Below are 25,650 nucleotides of genomic sequence, written 5' to 3'. Positions count from 1 at the left end.
TATTGAGCTGAAGATGTCTTCATTCTTTTTTTTCAATTATTGTCATGTGCGAGTTCAGGGCAGTGTGACCCTGACTATCTACATGTATTTGTTTATTTAATACATTGGTTGGTCTACAAATATATATAAATATATATTATATATAAATATATTATATATATATATAATATATATAAATATATATATATATATAATATATTTATATATATAATATATAATATATAAATATATTATATATATATATATAATATATATATATTATATATATAAATATATATAATATATATATATATATATATAAATATATATATATATATATATAATATATATATATATAACATAAATATATATATATAATATAAATATAATATATATATAAAAATATAATATATATATATATATATACACATATATAAATATATATATATTTATATTATTTTTATATATTTATATTTATATTATTTTTATATATTTATATTTATATTATTTTTATATATATATATATATATATATATATAATATATATATAAATATATAAATATATATATATATATATATAATATATATATATATATATATATATATATATATATATATATATATATATATATATATACACATACATACATACATACACACACTTGTTTTTGGTTATATATAACAAAAAATAGTTATATATATTATGCCTTCAGCAATTGTTTTGAGGAGTTCTTAAAAGTGGAATATGTAAGTCACTCCTTTAGTGAACTTATTTACTTCCCTTTACTGACAGCAGGTTAACAGCGCCCTCTAGTGGTGGAAACATGATTAAAATACATTTTAAACTTTAAAAAAATCTTCACACACATTGAGGATGCTTTGAAGGGCTTCACATTCTACATTCACTCTTAAGATGTAAAAGACTTGATAAAAGTAAAAATGTCAACCTTGAAAGATATTAAATCTAAATGCGTCTCAGATCAAATCAGGGTTGTTTTGGTTTTGCCTGAGCAATAATCTTAATTAAAAACAGGGAGAAGCTGAAGCGCAATATTTCAAGAACATGTTTTAATACAAAACCCCCCCAACAACAACAACAACAACAGACGATGTCCCAACATCTGACTAAACCCACTCCCAACCACGGACCTCATGGTCTTCAAGCGACTTACATTCAGTATTACACAACAATCACAACCCACTATTTCAAACGCATCAAGACGAGCACAAATATCCGTAAAAAAAAATCACACAGCGCTGCTTTTGTGGCGAATGATTTGCATTCGATTTTAATTATATATTTCTCGACGGGTCGTGCTAACAATAAAAAAAGGATGTGCACAGTTCTAAAAGCAGGTAACATTGCATTGTCTTTGGCCGTCATGAGGCACACAGTGAACGCCTTCATCTCTCCAGTCAGAACAAACGGGAAGAAAAACAAACAGAGTTTCTGAATAAATACTCAGCTGCCTCGCTGTTCATGTAAAATACAAACATTTTAAAAAGCTCAGACAACCTGAGAGAGAACAAAACTCCAGCGAAAGTACAACAAAATATATATATTTGGCTTCACGGCGGCGTACTTTGAGCACAGGACAAAGACGGATCTGATGTTCATCCCCGTTACAGACATTTAATTGAAAACAGACCCACATCGTCTTCACTTCATAGTTAAACGTGTTCCAACTCTTTATTATGTACAAAGGGCGACGTTGGCGCACGAGCCGTCGCTTCACGGGGAACTGGGAGCGACGCATTTAAAACTATTCAAACTGCACCCAGACAGGAAGAGCCGGACTGAGCAGCACGGGAGCGGCTCAGAAAAAGTGTCTTCCTTTTGTTTGCATGTAAAAATAAAATAAAAAGTGTGTTGCACATTTTGCTATTTACTGCCATGGTGACCTGCATAGTTTTTATTTTTAACGTTCCTCCTGTTCAGCCAGACTCGGCCTCACTGGGTGAAAGGCGTTAGGGAAACACGGCTCTACTGACCACGATCGGCTCAAAACAAACACAAAAATAGGGCGCTAAATCAAAAAATTATTAAAAGCACAGCAGCTCCTTTCATTAATCCTCAAGGCACAACGAGGTTTACCTGGCTTTTTAAAATCGTACAACGCAAAAAGCAGAGGCTCAACGTATCAAATATATACAACTTACTGCTTTGGTATTTTCTTAAGGAGAGTTATGGTGCGGGAGAGACTGTTTCTCACAGCCGGCTGAGGTTCTCCGCCATGTAGCAGAGGCTGTAGAAGTTGCATCCGACGCAGCAGAGGTTGCAGAGGGAGGACAGCAGCCGGTACAGCCACAGGCGGCCGCTCAGCCGCCGGTACTTGGCGTCCGTCTCGCACAGCTTGGCGTAGGCCTCGCGGTTGGACGACAGCCCGATGTCCTGGCCCAGGCCGCACGCCTGCTCCACCAGGTGCATGTCGGCCATGATCTCCGACGTCATCTGGCCGAACCACTGGGCGTTGACCGCCGCCACCGTCACCGACACGAAGAAGATGAAGATCTGTCGGAGAGGAGTCACGGGAATGTTCTAAAAGCAGGGTTCATACACATGTTGACCGATGGATTTCCATGACTTTTCACCAAATTTCCATCAATTTAAACCAAATTTCCATGAGCAAACATTTAGTGAAATGTGGGTGTAAACAGTAAAATGAATGAAGTCAAATGAATGAGACAATAGTTTGATTAAAAGAATAAACATTTATATAGATGCCTGTATGTATGCCTGCTTATATTTTGAGCGTCTTTCTTTTAAAAGCATATTCATTATTTCAAATTCAGCGTAAATGAACGTTGTGAACACATGAATATAACACAATATTTACATGACTTTTACTACACTTTTAGGATTTTATTTTTTCAAGGACTTTTCCAGGCCTGGAAATAACCATTTTTAAAATTCCATGACTTTTCCAGGTTTTCCATGAGCGTAAGAACCCTGCAAAAGTGTTTGTTTTTTAAACGCAATGGTGACACACACACACACACACACACCTGGAAGGCTTCTTTGTCGTCCAGCGTGTCGCTGGGGTGATACACAGCGTAGATGGTGAGGTTGAAGAAGGCGCAGGCCGAACCCAGGTGGAGGTAAAACGGGACGAGGCGACTCTGGATGAACCCGTAGGTGTGTCGGTTCAGGTGGTTGTCCATCACGAAGCCTGAGCGGGAACAAAAACACACACAACTCATTAGAAACACCTGTTTATTACACCATTTACTAAGTTAATATACTTGTTTTGTTTCCACTTATGTCTCTTGTTTGTTTGCACCGTCCACTTCAGACACACAACTGTGTGTTTCTAATGTTTTTGTGTGTGTGTGTACCAACTTGAAATGAAGGTGACCCAGATCTGCATGCCCCAGTAGGTGGAGAGCAGCAGCAGCTGCAGCAGCTTCACTGTGACCGTGGGCTCCTCGTCAGTGGACATGTCGTCTCCTCTCTCCACTTCCTTTCCTAGGTGATCCTTCCCAGCAGCCTCCTGCAAACACAGTAGGGCTGTGACAACGTGCAACCTGATGGAAGCAAACTGGAGCGTTGCACTTCCGGTCACGTGCAGGTATGCGGACTGAAACGTGGTGAACTCACCCACTCCTTTTTAGATAACTAGTTACACCTCTTGTTTCTGGGACTAACTCCCCAAATAAGTCCACTAACCAACCGCTATAATCCGTGCAGGACACGGTGTTCCCTGCGTGGACTTCAATGCTCCCAGTACGTGTATTTAAACAAGGAGGTAAATGTCAAAGTCTGCAGGCTAAAAACAAACAAACTGTGCAGAACTCTTTACCACCAAGCCGCCCCAAGTCTTCAAAGTCACCTTGGCGGAAACAAACGAACCGTTTCCGGCGCCGTTAATGTCCGTTAACGTCACCGACTCGCTGATAAAGTTGACTTAAGAGTTATTAGTCTCTCAAAAAAGAGAGAACGAAGGACTCGGAACAACTACACTCGCAGGCAGGGAGTGAAACTGGAGGAGGGTGCGCGCGCAGTCCTGCGGCGACCCGACCGAGAGACCGCTCCAGGACGCTCTCGTTAAAGCGCGTGCCCGCTGAGCCGTGAACGAACCCGAACCGCGGGGGAGAGGCCATTGTTTAAATAGCTTATACCAAATTATAGCTTCATTTTTTTTTTGTCATACGGTTTTGTGACTTTTTATAAAGTGGTATAGTTTAACTTTATTTTTTTCTGACATTTTTCTTACATATTATGTCTTTTTTAGACATGCTATACAATTACTTTGTATTACTTATTCTGACATATTGTACAACTTTTTCATATGGGATGCCATGCAATGACTTTGTATGACTAATGTAAGCTATTATATAGAGTTACTTTAACAACTCTAGGAAGCAGTGTTCTGGGTGTATGTGTCTGGGGCTTTTATTGTGAAGGATCAAACGAAAAAAGGAGATAAGAAATGAAATGTTCTAGGAGTGTGTGAAACCGCTTGGTGTGCCTATACTTTATAATAGTAATACAATAATAACACCAGGCTCCGTAACCACTTTATATCTTTTCACACACCTCTAGAACATTTATTATCTTCTCCTCTTTCCGTTTTATCCTTCAGAATAAAAGCCCCAGACACATACACCCAGAACACTGCTTCCTAGAGAGTTGTTAAAGTAACTCAATATAATAGCTTACACTAAGTATCTTTACTAGTCCTGTAGTCCACTAGCTGTCCCTTTGTCTTGTGTCTTTCTGTCTCCTCTTTGTCTTGCAGCACCCCGGTCCTCTTCTTCTTCGTGGGCCAGTCCTTCTTGATATAAAAGCCACCTTCTCTCCCTCTCTCTTCCTTTCCTGACCCAGCTGCTGTTTTGTTTTGTTTGAACTGAATTATTTTTTTATTTGCACATGTGTTCTGTTCTTTGTTGTTTTGGAAATAAATATGCTTTATGACTTTTCAACTCGCCTGGTTTCCAATTTCGGTTGTAGCTTACAAGCTGAGCTATTATTATTATTATTATTATTATTATTATTATTATTATGTGTGTGTTCAGGATACATGCTGTAACTCTGGGCACATCACTATTAAGGAACAGACCTGCACTAAGGACATTGAGCTGTTAGCCGTTAGCATGATGCCAAACTATCTACCATGGGAACTTTAAAAACATATTCCATCTAAATTATGTCTCACCTTTTATAAAAATTATACATTTATTATCTTAGCATCACCATCTTTATCACTGAATGACAAATTAACCATTTTCGCCATTTTAGCATGCCAGTCAGTAAAACAATACGTGTGAAATTATTTAAGTAAATATGCTATGGAATAATTTTAAATGTGTCATATAAACAACAATGTGTGATCTTGAAGTTCATACAATGTACACTTCTCAAAGGTAGCTCTCAAGATGTGGGTGGAGATAAGATGGGGGAGATGTATTTTAATGTGCCTACATTTGTGACAATATACAATATATAAATATAATATGTAAAAGTAACATCCATTCAAAAATCCTTTCAAATGTGTTATTTAATAAATATTCTATAAAATATAAGTGTAAGTTAATAAACTGAATTGTCTATATTCTATAATAAATCAGACACTGCTGCTGTGTATGACTTTTATTTTTCAACCAAGAATCCTTTGCCCTGGTTAGGAGGTACTTGGCTGGAAAAATATTAATTGAAAAAAGGTTGAGAACCACTGATCTAGATACCCAGATGTATATGCACATCCTTTAGTATTTAGCAGCAGTATATATATTTATATTTTGTAGAAAAGGGTTAGACTTTTTTATTTCATTCTGACTTGTTAAAGTGCAATTTTGACTAGTTATCTGTAAACGATTTGGTTACAAATGTAGAAATGATATTTTGACTGCTCGACACAGATTAACAGATATCTTTAACTTCATTAAAGATATTAGCAATTAATTTTTCACTAGTAAGAATGATTAGGTCTCTAGTTTGAATTTCTACATGTGGAAAAATTATTGTGACTATTTGAGATGTGATTTTTAGAAACACGAATGGTGAGAAAATATTGGCATTATATTATATTTTATGATATTGTATTGATTGAACACTATTAGTATATTTGTATCAATTTATTTATTGATACAGATAAATATTTTTAAAACAGTGATTACATTAAACAATCATCGATGACCAGTAAGTAAAATAAAAACTAACGTTAGGCTAACGAAACTACAACGCGGTCGCAGGACTTTAACGTCACCATGACGTCACCGTGGTTTTACTACAGCTGACGGACCAAAACAACTTCGTGAACGCAGCTCCAAAAAGCCGCAAACTCGCGGGACTTTTCGCCATTAAGTTATTGTTTGATGTGCCCTCCGACGTTGTTGTTGTTGTTGTTGTTGTTGTTTCGACACGTTCTTCAAGTCGATCAGCCGCGCGCGTCAGCGACCTCACAAACCTGCCGATCCGCTCCACTTCGCGCGAGCTCCTGAGATAACGGTTCAGCAGCGTTTTGCACACGGCGACTAAATCGTCTGAAGTCTCAACGAGTCCCCTAGAGCCAAAGTATAAGCTGTCTTCACCTCCATTGCGCCAAGCATCAAGTTGCGTTAATCATTTTTTTAATGGTGAAAGTCGTGTCGCACAGACGACATATTTCTTGTTTTTTTTTTATTCGGCATTTCCGCCATTTTAAAGGCGGCGGCCTCCTTGACCGGATGTAGATCGAGAGTATAAAAGCACGCAGCATCCTCCTCCCCATCCTATTCCGTTACTCGCTCCATGCTGTGTTGGACTGCTGCTCGCTGAATTCACACATCACCATGTCGGACGAGGGGAAACTGTTCGTCGGAGGCCTGAGCTTCGACACCAACGAGGATACTCTCGCCGAGGCCTTCAACAGGTTCGGCGCCATCGAGAAAGTCGATGTTATCCGGGACAGAGATACCGGTAACTCTCGCGGCTTCGGCTTCGTGAAATTCGAGAACGTAGACGACGCCAGAAACGCGCAGGAGGCCATGCACGGCAAGAACCTCGACGGCCGCTCCATCCGCGTGGACGAAGCTGGAAAGGGCGGCGGCGGCGGCCGAGGAGGTGGAGGAGGCTACGGCTCACGAGGAGGCGGCGGAGGAAGAGGATACGGCGGCAGAGGCGGCGGCGGCGGCTACAACAGCGACCGAGGGTATGGCGGGAACTCGTACGGACGGGAGCAACGCGGCGGCTACTAAAGAACCCGGTGTTCCCTGCGTGGACTACATGTCAACGTCTGCAGGGTAACAAACAAACTGTGCAGAATGATTTACCACCTGGAGGAAGCGAAAGCAGCACCAAGTCTTCAATATCGCCTTCGCGGAAAACGAACAGTTTCCTGTGCCGTTCATGTCCGTTAACTTCACCGACTAGTTGCTAAAGTTAATTTAAGTTAGAACGAACGAGTCTGAACAACTAGACTCGCAGACGGAGAGAATCTGGAGGACTTTTTGGGACCAACCACGTTACGGTCCGCCATTCCACTAGGTGTCGCTTTGTCTTTTGTCCTTCTGTCTCCTTTGTCTTGCAGCATCGCGCTAGTCTTCTTCGTGGGCCAGTCCTTAACACGCATCATGCTCACTGGCTGAATTTTGATTTGCACATTTGTTCTGTTGTTCATTTGTTTCTGGAAATAAATATGCTTTATGACTTTTCAACTCTCCTCGTTTCACATCTCTGTTTTAGCTTTAGTAATAAATCTAGTTTTATGGTATTTATGGCCCAACATGACCAAACCGAGCAGTAGAGCTGGTTCAATCAGGTTGAGGCACAAGCAACACATTTACAACCAGAGTAAATTAAAATGTCTGCTGAATATTTAAAGGGAACATTAAAAGACAGATGTACATACATGTATATACTGGTGCGGCAGCAGCACGTTGCATAGTAAACATACAAATATGAAGTATGGCAAATAAAATAGCAGAACATACTAATGTAAGAAATTTTAATAAACAAAATGCAAGTGTGTGTTTATACAGTGAAATCTGTACTAGGTGACTCAATTGAGGGAGGATCTGGCCAGAGGTGATTTATTATGAAGTCTTATAGCAGTAGAAGGGAATGTTCTCCTGTGTGTATTTTTAATGTGCCTAAATTTGGTTGGCTTGTTGAACCACATGTTCTTTGATCTCAGCTGTCCAGTCTTTAATAATTGAAGTGTCACTTTAACGTTTAAACGGTAGGCCTGACTAGTATATATTTAACTTTTGTAGAAAATAACATTTTGGAATAGTTATTTGTAAACGATTTTGACATGTTCCAAATGTATTATTTCATGTAGAACTTATATTTTGACTGTTCAACACAGATTAACAGATCTTTAATTTAATTACAGATATCTATTCATTTTTCACAGTTCCAATTTCTACATGTGGAAAAATGATTGAGACTTTGAGATGTGATTTCCCAACTCTAAATATAATAGAACATAAGGCAGACAGGCTCTCTGGCATTCTGTCGCTATCGCTTTCAAATGTTTCTTCTCCTGTAGATCAGCTTTCCTCTTACGTCATCTCACAATGATGCATAAATGATATTTAACTGAATTCATAAACTCTTGGACTTCATAAACTTGTGTGTTTGAGCAACACTTCTGCTAATGTTCAAAACTTTCTGCACATTGAAAACATGAAGTTATGTTCTGTAACTGTATCTATATATATCTATATATAATAACTGTTTAGAGTACAAATGTGCATGTTCATTTCAATGTGAACCGTTCCTTTGTTGAAGGGAACAAACCTGAAGTGGCCGTAGATGCAGCAGTGCGATGGCGACACGTTTCTTCCTCGCTGCTCCATCATCAGTCGGCTGAGGGAGATGATAGTAGAGGAAGATGGTGGAGGGTGTGGAGCCGGTCCTGAGGCCTCGGCTTCTGGCTACAGACGGGCGACTACAGGAGAGAAGAAGGAAGACAAGAAACAGCAACACATTTAAACTATAATATCACCATGAGCACATTTCTCTGCAAGTTTTCTACGTGTGATGTGAAGCCGTTTGCTGACGTGAACCGAATGTGCGAACCAGACTACTGGAGCCACAGAGACAGGGTTCCTCCTCACTGTCAAATTGCACTAACCGGGTAAGGTGATACATTACATATGAAAGTGAAAAAGCAATAGTTGGTGAGTGGCAGAAACTGTAAAATATTGCAGTCAAACAAAAGCATGACAGAGAAAAAAAACATTACTGATCAAGTTACCTGATTAGTGCTTACATCATAACATATAGATGAGAGATGCATCAGTGCAAAGGAGGACTGATGTGATGAAGTGACATTAAAAAAGTATATGCCACACAGTTGTAAAATAAAGACAAACCAGACAACACATGAGCTCATCAGGTGATTTAAATATATTCCAAGAAGAAGTTGTTTCCAGATATAAACATGAATGGTAAGCAAATATTGCCATCCCCATTATTTGTTATTATGTTTTTTGATATTGTAGTCTGCGTTTATAATACTTAATTTGTTTACCTAAAGAATTGTGAAAGCACTTTTATTTGTATTAGATGATATAGATCATGATGTTGTAGCTAATCATAAACATTTGTTTAATTATCGTTGACCAAGACAACAATCGGCAGAAGTAAAACAAAAAAAAACTAACGTGAGGCTAACGAAACTACACCGCGGTCGCATGACTTCAACGTCACCACCACTACAGACCAGTGGAAAGTGATGACGTATAATTCCGCAGACAACCTCTGTAGTCTTTTTAATCAACATGCCTTTTTATAAAGACTTTTCAAAATTAAGTATTATTTCGTACAATAAAACTTGAATATCTCTTAAGCTTGTGTTGACCAAAGCCCATTTAAAACAAAAACAAAAAAAGACGAATGACCGGAAGTGAAAAAGGGGTTTTAGTACTCATTCCAGCGGCACTTTTAAACATGTGTTTGAACCTTAATTTATATGTATTAATAATGTAAATGTTTAGCCCATCTGTGATTTTACTACAGCTTAAGGACCAGTTTGGGATCACTTGTTTGTGCAACCCGGCGTCGTTGTTTCGGCACGTTCATTTAAAACGGTCAGCCGCGTGTCACCAACGTGCCGATCCGCTCCACCTCGCGCGAGCTCCAGAGATAACGGTTCAGTTCTGCACACGGCGACTAAACCGTCCGCAGTCACAACGAGTCCGATGAGCTGCCCAGAGCCAAACGTATGAGTCGGCTTCACTTACACGTCGAGAATAAAATGTGTGTTTGTTCTTTTTGTTGGGGAAAGTAGTGTCGCACAGACTACACGCATATTGGGAAAGAGGGAGAGGGGGGGGAGGGGGCGTATTTGTCATTTCCGCCATTTTAAAAACGGGGGGCTCCTTGACCGGATGTGGATCGAGGGTATAAATACACGCGGCATCCCCCTCCTATCCCTCTTCCGTTATTCTCTGCTTGCTGTGTTGGACTCCTGCTCCCTGAAATCACATCACCATGTCTGACGATGGGAAACTGTTCGTCGGAGGCCTGAGCTTCGACACCAACGAGGATACTCTCGCCGAGGCCTTCAGCAAGTACGGCGCCATCGAGAAAGTCGATGTTATCCGGGACAGAGATACCGGTAACTCTCGCGGCTTCGGCTTCGTGAAATTCGAGAACATGGACGACGCCAGAAACGCGCAGGAGGCCATGCACGGCAAGTCCCTGGACGGCCGCAACATCCGCGTGGATGAAGCAGGAAAGGGCGGCGGCGGCGGCCGAGGAGGTGGAGGAGGCTACGGCTCACGAGGAGGCGGCGGAGGAAGAGGATACGGCGGCAGAGGCGGCGGCGGCGGCTACAACAGCGACCGAGGGTATGGCGGGAACTCGTACGGACGGGAGCAACGCGGCGGCTACTAAAGAACCCGGTGTTCCCTGCGTGGACTACATGTCAACGTCTGCAGGGTAACAAACAAACTGTGCAGAATGATTTACCACCTGGAGGAAGCGAAAGCAGCACCAAGTCTTCAATATCGCATTCGCGGAAAACGAACAGTTTCCAGCGCCGTTCATGTCCGTTAACTTCACCGACCAGTTGCTCAAGTTAATTTAAGTTAGGACGAATGAGTCTGAACAACTAGACTCGCAGACGGAGAGAATCTGGAGGACTTTTTAGGACCAACCACGTTACTGGTCCGCCATTCCACTAGGTGTCGCTTTGTCTTTTGTCCTTCTGTCTCCTTTGTCTTGCAGCATCGCGCTAGTCTTCTTCGTGGGCCAGTCCTTAACACGCATCATGCTCACTGGCTGAATTTTGATTTGCACATTTGTTCTGATCTTTGTTGTTTTGGAAATAAATATGCTTTATGACTTTTCAACTCGCCTGGTATCCAATTTCTCTTACGGCTCAAAAGCCGGACTATTATATAATATAACTACTTTTGTTTTTGTATTACTGTGGGAAGTATTCAGCGATGCTCACTGGGAGGACATTGATTGTTTCACCATGGAATTAGTTGTACTAGTAATATTTCCACTAGAGGGACATTCATATTTATTATAGATATTTACAGTGCTTTAAAAACATATTTCATCAAAATTATGACTCCTTTAATACAAATTATACATGTATTATCTTGGCATCAACATCTGTATCACTAAAAAGAAAATTTAGCAATTTGGTAGAGCATGCCAGTGAGTTTAAGAATGAGTGAAATTATTTTATTGTGTGCGTATATATACATGTAATAACCTTAAATATGTAATATACACATCAATGTATGCTCTTGAAGTTCATAGCAGCATTGTCAATTGAACTGTTTGTTTGGGCATATTTTTAGAGAAGCCTTTTTTTCTTGTATCTAGTTACATAATTTCAATCAGTAAGACCTCTAAAACTATGTAAGATATGCATGCTATTGAAAGTCAGAACTAACAGCAGTCTGGAGGGACTTCTTTGTTGCCAACTTTATAAGAGGGAGACCTGACACACAGCGACATCTAGTGGATGTTCATGGACATGCCCAAACCGAGCAGGAGAGATGCTTCAACCAGGTTGAGGTGCAACCAACACTTTGACAAGACCCTTAATGTCTGTTAAAGAGAACAATTAAAGGGCACATTAACTGCAAAGACAGGTTGTGTTCCTGGGGTAGACACATGCAGGACAAGCCCTATTAATGGGGTATCGAATATACATTTTTAAGGATTTTACTTGTATTAGTTTTTTTTACTAGAACATGTTTAAATGCTTTAATGTTCAAAGAACACTTATTTTACTCAGGTTGGGTAGATGTATTTTAATGTTCTTAAATTTGAATGGCTTGTTGAATCACATGTTCTGATCTCAGCCCATACAAAACTGCGGGGTTAGTAGACACTAGATACCCATATGCATGTGCACTTTAACATTTAACCAGTAAGGCTGACTAGTAGATATTTAACTTTTAGACATGTCGACTAGTTTATCTGTAAACAAGTTTGACATGTTACAAATGTATTATCACATGTTGAAATTATATTTTTGACTAGTTTCCTAGGCGCCTCCCTCTCAAGGTTTTACAATTAGTAGGCGACCAGTTCTCTTCTCATCTCTGCTGAGTCAATGATACATAAGTACATTTAACTGAATTCATAAACTCTTGGACTTTAATAAGCTTGTGTGTTTGAGCAACACTTTCTGCACATTGAAAACATAAAAATGACATTCTCTTACTGTAGATATTTATAAATATATATTTAAAAAACAGTTTAGAGTCCAAATATGATCTTCACTAGTTGCAGTGATACTTTAGATTCCTCCTCTTCTTGCATGGTTTTCCCACGATGCATCAAACACGTGTTGTAATTCGGATTTGCCTCAGTATTCAACCAAAGCCGCATCCGTCCATTTAAAGTCCTCTACGTCTTTCATGCCGGTCCGTCGGGGAATATACGTGAATTACAGGCTTGTTTGGTTCTTGCGCTCCTTTTTGACAACATTAAGCACCTCTTGGACTACAGCATCGAACCGTCTGGGGACGGACATCATGCCACCAGGAATTCTGTTGAGTCCTTTCCCTATGTTCCAACGGCCTAATACAAGGAGATATAAGAAGGGATCTTTGAAAACAAACGATTAAAAGGTGTCAACTTTACATTGGCACATGATATCCATAAATAATTGAGCATTTCATGTCAAACATTGGATGTTTAGGGATCGCTGAAGTGTTTCTGGGTTGCCTCTGAACTACAAACCTTGGTTTGCGGTGTCATCGGTACTCTTGCAGACTGTGTTGATGTTCTCTGTCCCAACAGTCCTCCTTCAGCCAGAGATGCTGCGCTTTTACCAACTTCTGTTGATTCATTGAAGACAGTTATTAGACCAAACATTTTTTGTCATATTAAAAATCAACAATATTCTCGCTCCCCAGCGCATATCTGCAGAAACATTGGGCACGATAGTGAGAGTCCATCTTCTCTTCCCCTCTCTGTCACTCAGCATGTTTTTATCTCACGAAATATTCCGTTTAAATCCACATTTGATTGCTTTGTTTTCTTATTTTTACTTATTTACCTGCTTAATTTGTTTTCTTTCTTTAGGGCCCACTTGGCCAGATGCATGGTTAATTCCTTATATTCTTTCTTACTTTTGAAGGTCAAACTGTAAAAATATAAATCCACATTTGTTGGCGTTTGGCCGGTCACATACAATATTTTCACTGCGGCCCAAACACATGTTAGCTCTCCCGTTTGCCACCAGCGGAGATAAACCTTGGTACTAACGGACATTCAAAGCTCCAGTGATGCTTGTGTCTACACAGCGAGCTCATTCAGTCAGACCTCTGAAGAAACAACTTCATTGGCTTCTTGTTGAAGGAGGAGAAAGCTCCTTTTAAAGATAAGATAAGATAAGATAATCCTTTATTAGTTCCGCAGTGGGGCAATTGCAGGATTACAGCAGCAGTGCACATAGTAAAATAAAAACAAGTAATATAAATAAACAGTAAAGGATCCACGATAGCAATATTATACATACAGACAGAATAAAAAGTATTTAGAATGTATGTATATTGCAAAAAAAGAGAAGTTAACGCACCTGAAGTGGCCTTGGATGAGGTGCTGGAGATACGGTGACGAGCTTCTTCCTAAAAAGGAGAAAAAGAAAGACAGGAAACAGAAACACACGTATCCACAGCAGCAGTCATTTGTAAATAACTCACCATGAGTACATTGAACCGAATGTGCAGACCAGACTGCTGGAGCCACAGAGACGGGGTTCCTCCTCACCGCTCCTTCATCGGAGGCCTGACAGCTGGCTGAGGTGCATGCTGGGAATGGGGCCGTGGGCTGATACTCCTCATCCCAACAGCTGAATGTATTGCTGTCGGGTTAACAGCTGCCTGCAATTTGAAGAAGAAAAAAAAGCAACGGCGTAACGATGGTTAGTGACAGTTGTTGTCGGTAAATGTGTAACTTATGTATGAAGTATGACATTATCTGGTTTTTAAAGATGCGTAAAAGCTTCTAATTTAAAGAAGAGATGCTGCAAGAACCTGTGACAGACAGGCGGTTCATCCAATCACCTGCCAATGATTTATTTTTTTGGTGTCGGCTTTGGTGTCAGCAACAGATAAGCGTTTTAAAATGTAAACCTCACGTGAGGACAGGATCGTACCTGCTAGCTTGTGGTTACAGGACGGACACTCCACCACATGAGCCCAAATATAGACCGGACTCAAAGTCTGCATAGTTGTGTTTTTAATGGACCTCAACGTAGTCCGACACATGTCTGTATGTTTTCTCCTCTTCATAAGAGTTTGATAGTTATAAACAGGTAAAATAGCAATACAATGTCAAGAATTGTGTTGATTCTCGTTCTATAATTTGATAAATACAACAAACTATAGTTTTTGTACATATAAAATAGGACTATATATATCAAATTTTATAAGCTGTGATATCAAATAGCTTTGGCGGCTCCAGACAATTTTTTTGGGGGTGGAAAAAGGGCAAAATGGCTCTTTGGATAGGAAAGGTTTCTGACCTCTGGATTATGATGAAGAGAATATTCATATTTCAGTCACCTGATCCTTTAAGGCAGGGGTGTCAAACTAATTTTCACCCCGGGCCACAAACTGTAATACTGTATACATTGAACTACTACCTAACATATCATACCATGTTAAATAACTGTGTTTGTATTTGACTATTGTTTATTCAAGTTTAAACAGATTGTACATGCATTTATATAAATGTCCAAATATATGTAAGCAAATGTCTCTGTTATTATAACATAAATCCATTTTTTTTTTAGCAGAATCACAGTGCTTTCATGCACAAAAAAAAAAATCAAAATTGGGAATGAAGCGAACTATCACAAACAATATGTTGTCAAGTTACCTGATTAGTGCTTCAATTATAAAATATAGATGAGATGCATCAGTGCAAAGGGGGACCGAAGTGATGAAGCGACATTAAAAAAAACACATGCCACACAAATCAGACAAAATATGAGCTTTATGGGGGATTTAAATATATTCCAAGAAGAAGTAGAAACATGAATTGCAAGAAAATATTGGCTTAACAATTATTTGTTATTATGTTTTGTGATATTGTATTGATTGTATCTGTGTTTCTATTGCTTAATTTGTTAAAGCACTTTTATTTAATTTCTTTATTGATACAGACAAATATACAAACACGAGTGTGCTGATGATGATGTCACAGGGACTGTGATTAATCACAAACATGTGTTTTGAATCATCGATGACCAAGGCATCAATCGCCAGAAGTACAACAACAACTAACGAAACTACACCGCGGTCGCAGGACTTTAACGTCAACATGACGTCATCGTGGTTTTACTACAGCCGACGGACCAGAAGCTCAAAAAAAGCCCAAAACTCGCGGGACTCTCGTCATTTTCGCCATTTATCCGTTTTATTTGCTCCCTCTGGCGACGTTTTTCCTCGGCACGTTCCTCAAGTCGATCAGTGACCTCCGCTCCACTTCGCGCGAGCTCCTTAGATAACGGTTCAGCAGCGTTTTGCACACGGGGCGCGGAGGGGGGACGAGGGGCGTAACCGACGTTTCCGCCATTTTGAAAGGTAGCGGTTCCTTAACCGGATGTAGTTCAAGAGTATAAATACACGCAGCATCCCCCTCCTATCCCTTTTCCGTTATTCGCTCCTTGCTGTGTTGGACTCTTGCTCGCTGAAATCACATCACCATGTCTGACGATGGGAAACTGTTCGTCGGAGGCCTGAGCTTCAACACCGACGAGGAAAGTCTGAACGCGGCCTTCTGCAAGTTCGGCGCCATCGAGAAAGTCGATGTTATCCGGGACAGAGATACCGGTAACTCTCGCGGCTTCGGCTTCGTGAAATTCGAGAACATGGACGACGCCAGAAACGCGCAGGAGGCCATGCACGGCAAATCATTGGACGGCCGCTCCATCCGCGTGGATGAAGCAGGAAAGGGCGGTGGCGGCGGCGGCCGAGGAGGTGGAGGATACGGCGGCGGTGGACGCGGCGGCGGAGGCGGCTACAACAACGACAGAGGATACGGCGGCGGCGGAGGAGACCGAGGATATGGCGGGAGCTCATACCGGAGCGGAGGCGGTGGACGCGACCAACGTGACCAGCGCGGCGGCGGCTACTAAAGAACCCGGTGTTCCCTCCGTGGACTTCAATGCTCCTAGTAAGATAATTCAACTAGGAGCTCAATGTTGAAGTCTGCAGGCTAAAAGCAAACAAACTGTGCAGAATTATTTAACATCTGGAGTAAACTAAAGCAGCACCAAGTCTTCAATATCGCCTTCGCGGAAAACGAACAGTTTCCTGCGCCGTTCATGTCCGTTAACTTCACCGACCAGTTGCTAAAGTTAATTTAAGTTAGAACGAACGAGTCTGAACAACTAGACTCGCAGACGGAGAGAATCTGGAGGACTTTTTGGGACCAACCACGTTACGGTCCGCCATTCCACTAGGTGTCGCTTTGTCTTTTGTCCTTCTGTCTCCTTTGTCTTGCAGCATCGCGCTAGTCTTCTTCGTGGGCCAGTCCTTAACACGCATCATGCTCACTGGCTGAATTTTGATTTGCACATTTGTTCTGCTGTTCATTTGTTCTGGAAATAAATATGCTTTATGACTTTTCAACTCGCCTCGTTTCACATCTCTGTTTTAGCTTTAGTAATACATCTAGTTTTATGGTATATGGGAACATGCCCAAACCGAGCAGTAGAGCTGGTTTGTTCAAAAAGGTTGAGGTACAAGCAACACTTAGTAATTCAAAATGTCTGCTAAATATTTAAAGAGAACCTCAAAAAGACTGCGGTTGTGATAGACCACGACATGGATGTATACTTTATTCATCCCCAGGGGGATATTTGTTTGTGGCAGCAGCAAGCACGTTATATAGTAAACATCCAAATACGAATTATGGGAAATACTCTATATACATTGAAATGGCGGATCAGAACATTCATTTAAGAAAATGAAAGTGTCTTTACAGTGACTTTGAACAGTGAAAGCTGTGCTAGGTGACTCAATTGTGGGAGGATCTGGCCAGAGGTGACTCTTCTAGTTTCCAATTTATGTTATTCACTATTCTATCTAGTAAAACAGTTATATGGTATTTATTTCAACCATATAGTAACTAAATTAAACATGGTACCCCTTCCCAAAGCTTTGGGTGAAGATGCTCAGAATGGGGAGCTGCATTTTATATACCTACATTTGAATTATCCCGGCCGCCCATAAAAACAACTCTTATTTCAGTAGGACTAGTAGATATTTAACTTTTGTTGAAAATAACATTTCAAAATGCCAGTTTGACTAGTTATCTGTAAACTATTTTCACATGTTACAAATGTGATTATATTTTGACTGGTCAACAGATTAAACTTAATTAGATATTAGCAATTCCTTTTTCACGAGTAAGAATGATTACGTATCTGGTTTGAATTTCTACATGTGGAACATTTCTTGTGACTATTTAAGATGTGATTTCCCACTTCAGATATCATTAATTGCATCTCCGATATGTCCGGCACATGAACAAACCATTTCGGATACAAAGGCGTCGTATCATAAACCACAAAGCCATTGAACAGCTTTTAAAATTGGCCAAGGGTGTATGTTTTATTTAAAATATTTTGAGCGTCAAACTCTTCAGCATTCTTATGGTTTTTTCTCTGCAACAATTTATGGTAGATGACGACAACGGAAAGACTCTGACATTCTGTCGCTATCGCTTTCAAATGTTTCTTCTCCTGTAGATCAGCTTTTCTCTTATGTCATCTCACAATGATGCATAAATGCTGAATTCTTAAACTCCTGGACTTTAATAAGCTTGTGTGTTTGAGCAACACTTCTTACGTTCAAAACTTTCTGCACATTGAAAACATAAAAATGGCATTGTCTTACTGTAGATATTCATAAATATATATAAAATAACTGTTTAGAGTCCCAATATGATCCTCACTAGCTTAGTTTCCTCCTCTTCTCGCTTGGTGATGTGACTTTGATCTTAAGATCCTTCGTGCTCTGATGTCATCTTGTTTCCAGCGTTGTCCTGTGGTGAAACACATATTTAGTAGAGGTTATCACACATCAACTGATGAGGTCTGTTAAGATCTTCTTTTTTTACATTGCTCGCAATAGTGAGAGTCCATATATATCTCTGTCACTCAACATGTTTTTATCTAGCGAAATATTTATTTTTGACCTTGGATGATAGATGGATAAATAATGACTTTATTAATCCCGCAAGGGGAAATTATTTCGCTACAGCAGCATTTATACATTAACAGACATTCAAAGCTTCATTTAAAAACCAGCAGACGCTTTAAATGTAAAAACGGTAATGTTTTGCGGCTTGTTGCTGGTCCACAAACCAGACAGTTTGTGACACTAGATTATCAGGGGAATGTTAACACTAAAGGGTGGGTTAAGTTTAACGTAGTTTGAAAGGACATAATTCAAATCATCAGAAGTAAGTAATCATTTCCAGATATGATATAAAACCTGCCGTGGCTGTGAGATCAGAGCCGGAGCTGCAAGTCTTTCCGTAAAGCTCCATTGATGTTGACGTCTACACAGAGAGTCAGAAGAGCGAGTTTATTCCTGCCCTCTGAAGTAACGACATCACTGACTTCAACTTGTTGAGGGAGGAGAAAGCTGCTTCTAAAAGAGAAGTTAACGCACCTGAAGTGGTCGTGGATGAGGTGCCGGAGCTACGGTGACGAGCTTCTTCCTCACGGCAGGTTTCAAGACGGCAAAACTCTAAAAAGGACAAAAAGAAAGACAGGAAACAGAAACACACGTTCACTATGATGTCAATATCCACGACAGCAGTCATTTTGGAAATAACTCACCAAGAGTACATTTCTTTGCAAGTGTTCTACTTGTGTTGTGAAACGGTTTGCTGACCTGAACCGAATGTGCAGACCAGACTGCTGGAGCCACAGAGACGGGGTTCCTCATCACCGCGCCTTCATCGGAGGCCTGGACAGCTGGCTGAGGTGCATGCTGGGATTGGGGCCGTGGCCTGAAGCCCAGTCCCAATGACCCCCCTTAACCCTCAAACCCTGAATAAAAAACTAAGTGATCAAACAGTAAAAGTATAACGCATAAGGAAACCGTAAACACAGAGAAAAAACGGCCGGGTTTACATTATTGCACATATGAAAAAACATATGAACATATGAAGTGACATAAAAAAAGTACATGCCATAAAATGCCATGTGCCATGTGAAATAAAGACAAAAAAATCTGACAAAATATGAGTTCAACGGGTGATTTAAATATATTCCAAGGAGAAGTAGAAACATAAATGGTAAGAAAATATTGGCATACCCATTATTTGTTATTATGTTTTGTGATATTGTATTGATTGGACACTGTATAGTATATTGGTCACTTTAATCACTTCAACTGGTGCAATATAAATACATTTGAATTATGTCTGTATATATAATACTGCTATTGTGGATTCTTTACTGTTTTATTACTGTTTATTTACATTACTTGTTTTTTATTTTATTTTACTGTGTCTCTTGTGTGCACTTTGCCTGTTTGCTGCTGCAATTAATAAAGGAATATCTTATTTTATATGTATCCCTCTGCGTTTATATTGCTTAATTCGTTTACCTAAATAATTGTGAAAGCACTTTTATTTTATTTCTTTATTGATACAGACAGATATACAAAAAGTAGTATTTTTTTTGGTGTGGTATTTGTATTTGTCGGTGTATTATTTAACTATGGCAGTTTTCCGAATATTAGATAGTTTTGTGTACCATTATATCTCCTTGTATTGGATCATATAGATCATGATGTTGTAGCTAATCATTAACATGTATTTAATCATCGATGAACACAAGTAAAATACAAGCTAGCGTTATGCTAACGAAACTACACCGCTGTCGCAGGACTTTAACGTCACCATGACGTCACCGTGGTTTTACTACAGCTGACGGACCAAAACAACTTTGTGAACGCAGCTGTAAAAAACCCAAAGTCGCGGGACTCTCGTCATTTTTCGGCTCGATCAGCCGCGCGCGTCAGCGACCGCACAAACGTGCCGATCCGCTCCACTTCGCACGCGCTCCTCAGAAAACGGTTCAGCAGCGTTTTGCACACGGCGACTAAATCGTCCGCAGCCTCAATGAGTCCCCCAGAGCCAATTTATAAGCGGTCTTCACCGCCATTGCGCCGAGGATCATGTTGTGTCTGTCCTTTTTTTAAATGGGGAAAGTCGTGCGTTGTGGTGTGTTTTATTCGGCTTTTCCGCCATTTTAAAAAAATGTATGGGGGCTCCTTGACCGGATGTAGATCGGGGGCATAATTTCCAGCGGCACCACCTGCCATCCCTTTCCCGTTATTCGCTTCATGTTGTGGTGGATTCCTGGCTAACTGAAATATCGTCACAATGTCGGACGAAGGGAAACTGTTCGTAGGGGGCCTGAGCTTCGAAACCAACGAGGACACTCTGGCCGCCGCATTCAGCAAATACGGAGCTATCGAGAAAGTCGACGTAATCCGGGACAGAGAATCCGGTAACTCTCGCGGCTTCGGCTTCGTGAAATTCGAGAACGTGGAGGACGCCAAAGACGCGCAGGAGGCCATGCACGGCAAGTCTCTGGACGGCCGCTCCATCCGAGTGGACGAAGCCGGAAAGGGCGGGCGCGCCCGAGGAGGCTTTGGCGGGAGAGACTCGCGAGGGGGAGGAGGAGGAGGGTACGGCGGTAGAGGAGGAGGAGGAGGCGGCGGTGGCGGCTACAATAGCGACCGGAGCTACGGAGACCGAGGCTTTCAGTCTGAGGGGCGGTACGGCGGGGGCTCGTACCGGAGCGGCGGCGGAGGAGGCGGCGGCGGGCGCGGCGGCTACAGAGGCCGGTCTCAGGGTGGATACGAGGACCGCAACTCATCCTACCGGGATGGGTATGACAGCTACAACAACGAGTAAACACCGCCCCACTGCGACGTCCTCGCGTTGCCCGGCTGTGTCCCAATTACGCGATCCTTCAAACAGCAAAGATGTCGGCTTATTTATTGCTGAGCTTCGTTTCGTAGTTTTTTTTTTTTTTGTCGCTCGAGCATCTGAAGAAAAAAAATGTACCTATTACTTTTTGTTTATTCATTAAATAAATCATGTTATAAATAAGTAAACTCTTCTATTTCCTCTATACCAGAATGATAATGTATACAGGTGCAATATTACCCCACGCAATGTTTCGCTCTACGGTTCCACCAAACGAGTTCCACCCGACACTATTTTGAAGTGGCACCATAGCCTAAGACTGGTTTTTAGAAATACAATCAACCCAGGTGGAGACTATATTCTAGATATCTGAAATGCAATTTTAGATATACATTCATTCATTTTATTTATATATATATAAATATATAAAATGGACATTGCCATCGGTGAGAATTGAATTATCAATAATTAACATTTTGACTATTGAGAATTGAGTTGTCAAATTAAAGATATGTGTAAGAGAAGTCAATGGTAAAAGTTTTAATTAAGCTCCAGCTACTTACAATGATCCACGATTAAGACATGGGTTATTAATGTCAAGAATGAATTGATATCTTTAAATGTAAATGCTTCGAGTCCAAATCGCATAGTGGATATCTTGGCTTGGAATTGTAACTAGTTAAACAATTGTTTAATCCTATAAACGCTACAGCTTACATGTTAAAGTGCTGGCCATCGTACCGGTATATTTGGGGAATTGTCTAATTCATAACTAGTAAAGACTAGCTAGTCACTGGTTTGCTACGATGGCTTTCAGATCGAAGGCAAATACGAAGTTGAAGGATACAGAAGGACAAGTGATCAGCTTTGCACTGCGCTTTTATTAAAATAGTCCAAAAAACGGCTCAGAGCACATACATTAGTTTTGACTGTTTGTGCGACAGCTGTGAACAATTATTACCAGTGCATCTTTAGAATCTTTATTTTTTTAAACATGAGAGTCCTGGTGATATGATTTTGCAGTTACAATAGGCATCCTAATAAATCTTTTTGGTTACTCTCTTTCCATACATTTATTACAAAAGTTTATATTTCAAAATATGTGCAAGACTCTAATTAGGAAGTCATGTTTTGGTGTTTGGCACTTGTAGATTAGGCTGACCGGTCAGGAAAAGGTGGATAGAAATATGTTAAAAGGTCTGTGAGGAACACCAGCTAACGTAGTAAAACAGTGCAGAAAATACACACCAAAAAAAACAAAGTACAACTTACAATCAATGTTGAAATAAGCTAAATGTTTAAAGAAAAAAGGGAAAAGAAAATACATTGACGACCTACAATACAATACTCCTGCTTCACTGCTTGAGTTGATGGAAAATAACCGTTAGCTTGTGCTTGTGTGCGCAGAAGCTCGTAGCTGAGATCTGTGTGAAACAGTTCGTCTGTGTTTATTGGAAACATCCGGTCCATCGGTGACACCGAGGTCAGGGGGTCAGTGTCGGGCGGCTTTACAGATTTTGTCGTAAACCTCCGGGAAGGCCTCCTTACAGCCGAGCTCCTCTCTCAGCCTGTGGTACAGCCGTCCGTCAAACATCTCCCAGAACTCCTCTCGGTCCATGTACACATCTGCATACAGCATCTGGAACCTGAGGGAGGCAGCGAGCGGAAACGTCACCGGGTGGTTTGCTTTAGTGCAGAGGTTCAGATAGAGAGGCTGTGTCATATATATATATATATATATATATATATATATATATATATATATATATATATATATATATATATATATATATATATATATATATATATATATATACACACATACACACACACACACACACGTGTATGCAAGACATACTATATTACCACTTGTTTCAGCTTTATTCTCCTTGTAAAATAGAAGCGCTCGGTCAAAATTGAATAATTATCAATTATCTATCGGTTGAAGCTCCGCCTACTCGTGACCCTGCTTTAGTCTATTCATATTTAACATGTTCCGCTGTATTTCTAGTTGCAGTAGAAGTCCTGGATGTGAGATCATCGACACATTACAAACAGTAGGCTGGGGGCGGCGGGGGCGGCGGGGGCATCCCCCTTTTTCAGCTGCCATCCCCCCTTTCCATCCCCTCGTAGCAGAGAGAGTCTCGTCTGCCTGACTCATTGATCTTCTATTTGACTGAGGTCTGCGTCCGGATCAATGACTCTGAAATATCGTTTACCACTTGTGCCGCGTGTCGATGAATCCGTGGCGCTGAAGTAGGAGACGGATTTGTGATCGCAACTTTCTATATTACCATTTGTGAGTTAGATTCCAGCGTAGAATCGATTCCCATCGTTATTAAAAAATACAGAATCATGGGAAAAGGCTGCGCAGTTTTTTGTAAATTTTAACAAAATTGCAAATTACCAAACCGCAGAAAGTACCATTTTAATAGAAACATAATGGTGCTGGGCCTTAAACATCTTCTACTGACTGAATAAAACAGCTTTTGTTTGGTTCAAATCCCCGCAAAAAAAAAAAATCATAATGTTTATGTTTTTCATCATTGAGGAGCAAAACGACCCAGGTCTGTTAAAAATGAACAAACCATAAGTCCCGGATGCTTCATCATATTCATATTATCTGAGACTCACCCGTGCACGTCTCTGACGAACTTCTCCAGCTGGCGCGTGGACGCTTTGGCCTCAAAGTGTTTGACTCGCGGCTCTCCGTAGGCGCCGATGTCCACGTACAGCTCCTCCTCGGACCCTTTGGGGTGGACCATCCCTCTGCCGGGGGGCAGCAGGAAGGGACACAGCCACAGAGGATACACCTGAAACACACGGGACACACGGCGGTGTCAAACGGGCCCGTAAACCGGCCGGTAAAGAAAGGGGGCGGGGCTTAGTCCCTACGTCGATGTCCTGGTGGAAGTGCGTGATGGCCGCCTGCAGGTCCTTCATGGGCACCAGCATGTCCTGGACCACGTGGTGCTGCTCGTACAGCCGGCGGATGGTCTCGCCCTGCGTGAGCTTCAGCAGAGCGATCTTCGGGGGAACCATCCAGCCGAACAGCCAGCGGAACATCGGGTTGTTGCCGAAGGGGATGATGTCCTGGGGGAAGGAACACAGAGGTTGAAGGGGCGGCGGTAAAGTGGCGTCCCATGATGCATTGTGCTGCAACGACCAAATCAATTAAACAAAACTAAAGCAAAACTAATTCTGTTTCTCAAATCATGACATCAGAATGCCTTTAAGATGTCATGTTGGCTTCTTTTTTTTTTTTTTTTATTCCTCATGTTTTTCATGAATCATCATCATCTTAAGAAGTTAAATGTGGGAGCAAACAAAAGACAATAGTTTGAATTTCATTAGCAATTGAATTACAAACTATGAATATGAATCACAACCTAATGTTACAATGTAAATACGTACTATTATATCATATACATGATATACTATATGAATACAATTTTGATAGAATTACAATTTGTTTAACTTTGAAAAACATCTGAATATAAGTGGTTTTAATTTTCCTCTTTAAGATTTCCAAGAGATCATTTGAAGTGCTGCAATGTCATAAAAAAAAGTCAATAAAATGATAATATAATAGAAAACTTAAAGTGTGCTGGGTTCCCATGGTTTGGGATCATGTGACAGAATAGAACCCAATAGATTCAGACTCCATTGATCATTCACAAGTTTGAAAATGTCCAGAACTTTTTATATTTTAGATCAGAATTGGGCTAAAATGAATTAATTCAACTTGAATAGCATTTCCAAAGAGGGAAATCAGAGTGAAATATTTCAATGCAATAACACGTTGGTCTTTAATATTCCAGCAATAAATAATCAGTAGTTATTAAATGTAACGATTGGATATTCAGTTGCTGATCTTTATGGCCTTTCTTTGCTTCCATACTTTTATGGTTTTATTTATCCTTTATGAAGACAGGAAGGTCACCGGTCCAGACGGCGGCATGTGAGCAGTTTCCTGTGTTGAAGGGATATTTATCCAGAGTTTGCTGACCATAAACATTTTTTATTTATTTTTTACTTTTCAACAAATCATCAATAAGCACATTAAACTTTGTCGAGATATTTGTAGGATGTGACTCAATGTTAAACAAATCATGTTGTTGACTTCACAAAATAATACAAATAAAATTAAAATAAACTTCTGACACAATTTTTATATTTGTATTTCCTTTACGATGTGTTATTTAAAAAAAAAAAAAAGTTGGGAGGGTCTAATATATTTTATAATAATAAAAATAATATTGTGGAAATACTTGCTTTTTAAGCGTCTTTGAGTACTTAGA

The 25,650-nt window shown here is 40.4% G+C and overlaps 6 protein-coding genes across 6 annotated transcripts in view; 4 read left to right on the top strand and 2 right to left on the bottom strand.

Moving 5' to 3' along the window:
* Positions 1-1,237: 1,237 nt before the first annotated feature.
* LOC306739153 (transmembrane protein 205) lies at positions 1,238-3,932 on the bottom strand. The gene is made up of 4 exons (XM_079221115.1): positions 3,780-3,932; positions 3,320-3,470; positions 2,986-3,149; positions 1,238-2,491 (listed from the first exon to the last, which is right to left on the bottom strand). The coding sequence occupies exons 2-4, from the start codon at positions 3,417-3,419 to the stop codon at positions 2,189-2,191; spliced, it is 567 nt and encodes a 188-aa protein (XP_079077241.1). The 5' UTR covers positions 3,420-3,470; positions 3,780-3,932; the 3' UTR covers positions 1,238-2,188.
* A 2,778-nt stretch (positions 3,933-6,710) lies between these two features.
* Positions 6,711-7,614, top strand: LOC306738977 (cold-inducible RNA-binding protein A-like). Its single transcript, XM_079220911.1, has one exon. It carries the CDS (start codon positions 6,751-6,753, stop codon positions 7,153-7,155), a length of 405 nt encoding a protein of 134 aa, XP_079077037.1. The 5' UTR covers positions 6,711-6,750; the 3' UTR covers positions 7,156-7,614.
* A 2,720-nt stretch (positions 7,615-10,334) lies between these two features.
* Positions 10,335-11,256, top strand: LOC306738976 (cold-inducible RNA-binding protein A-like). The gene has a single exon (XM_079220910.1). It carries the CDS (start codon positions 10,400-10,402, stop codon positions 10,802-10,804), a length of 405 nt encoding a protein of 134 aa, XP_079077036.1. The 5' UTR covers positions 10,335-10,399; the 3' UTR covers positions 10,805-11,256.
* A 4,796-nt stretch (positions 11,257-16,052) lies between these two features.
* On the top strand, positions 16,053-17,022 carry LOC306738975 (cold-inducible RNA-binding protein A-like). Its single transcript, XM_079220909.1, has one exon. It carries the CDS (start codon positions 16,095-16,097, stop codon positions 16,524-16,526), a length of 432 nt encoding a protein of 143 aa, XP_079077035.1. The 5' UTR covers positions 16,053-16,094; the 3' UTR covers positions 16,527-17,022.
* A 3,722-nt stretch (positions 17,023-20,744) lies between these two features.
* On the top strand, positions 20,745-21,523 carry LOC306739192 (uncharacterized protein). Its single transcript, XM_079221159.1, has one exon. It carries the CDS (start codon positions 20,798-20,800, stop codon positions 21,332-21,334), a length of 537 nt encoding a protein of 178 aa, XP_079077285.1. The 5' UTR covers positions 20,745-20,797; the 3' UTR covers positions 21,335-21,523.
* Positions 21,524-22,258: 735 nt separating this feature from the next.
* dhcr24 (24-dehydrocholesterol reductase) overlaps positions 22,259-25,650 on the bottom strand; it is a gene marked incomplete at its 5' end in the record, with an annotated part of 10,271 nt that continues 6,879 nt past the window's right edge. The window contains 3 exons of the mRNA XM_079221023.1: positions 22,259-22,995; positions 23,984-24,162; positions 24,245-24,442. Coding sequence (XP_079077149.1) covers positions 22,842-22,995; positions 23,984-24,162; positions 24,245-24,442 — 531 coding nt within the window. The 3' untranslated portion in view covers positions 22,259-22,841. The remainder of the gene's footprint in view (positions 22,996-23,983; positions 24,163-24,244; positions 24,443-25,650) is intronic.

Source organism: Taurulus bubalis (assembly GCF_910589615.1).
Source record: "Taurulus bubalis genome assembly, chromosome: 7".
NCBI classification, from domain to species: domain Eukaryota; kingdom Metazoa; phylum Chordata; class Actinopteri; order Perciformes; family Cottidae; genus Taurulus; species Taurulus bubalis.
The sequence above is the reverse complement of the archived record's forward strand: the minus strand, read 5'-3'. Positions and strand labels throughout refer to the sequence as shown.

Bases quoted from the DNA above. Each gene is read 5' to 3' on its own strand.
- LOC306739153 (XM_079221115.1), bottom strand. From the start codon at position 3,419: ATGTCCACTGACGAGGAGCCCACGGTCACAGTGAAGCTGCTGCAGCTG. The intron at 3,150-3,319 runs GTTGGTACACAC...GTTCCCGCTCAG, and splicing joins CTGGGTCACCTTCATTTCAA to GCTTCGTGATGGACAACCAC. The intron at 2,492-2,985 runs GTGTGTGTGTGT...CCTCTCCGACAG, and splicing joins ACGACAAAGAAGCCTTCCAG to ATCTTCATCTTCTTCGTGTC.
- LOC306738977 (XM_079220911.1), top strand. From the start codon at position 6,751: ATGTCGGACGAGGGGAAACTGTTCGTCGGAGGCCTGAGCTTCGACACC.
- LOC306738976 (XM_079220910.1), top strand. From the start codon at position 10,400: ATGTCTGACGATGGGAAACTGTTCGTCGGAGGCCTGAGCTTCGACACC.
- LOC306738975 (XM_079220909.1), top strand. From the start codon at position 16,095: ATGTCTGACGATGGGAAACTGTTCGTCGGAGGCCTGAGCTTCAACACC.
- LOC306739192 (XM_079221159.1), top strand. From the start codon at position 20,798: ATGTCGGACGAAGGGAAACTGTTCGTAGGGGGCCTGAGCTTCGAAACC.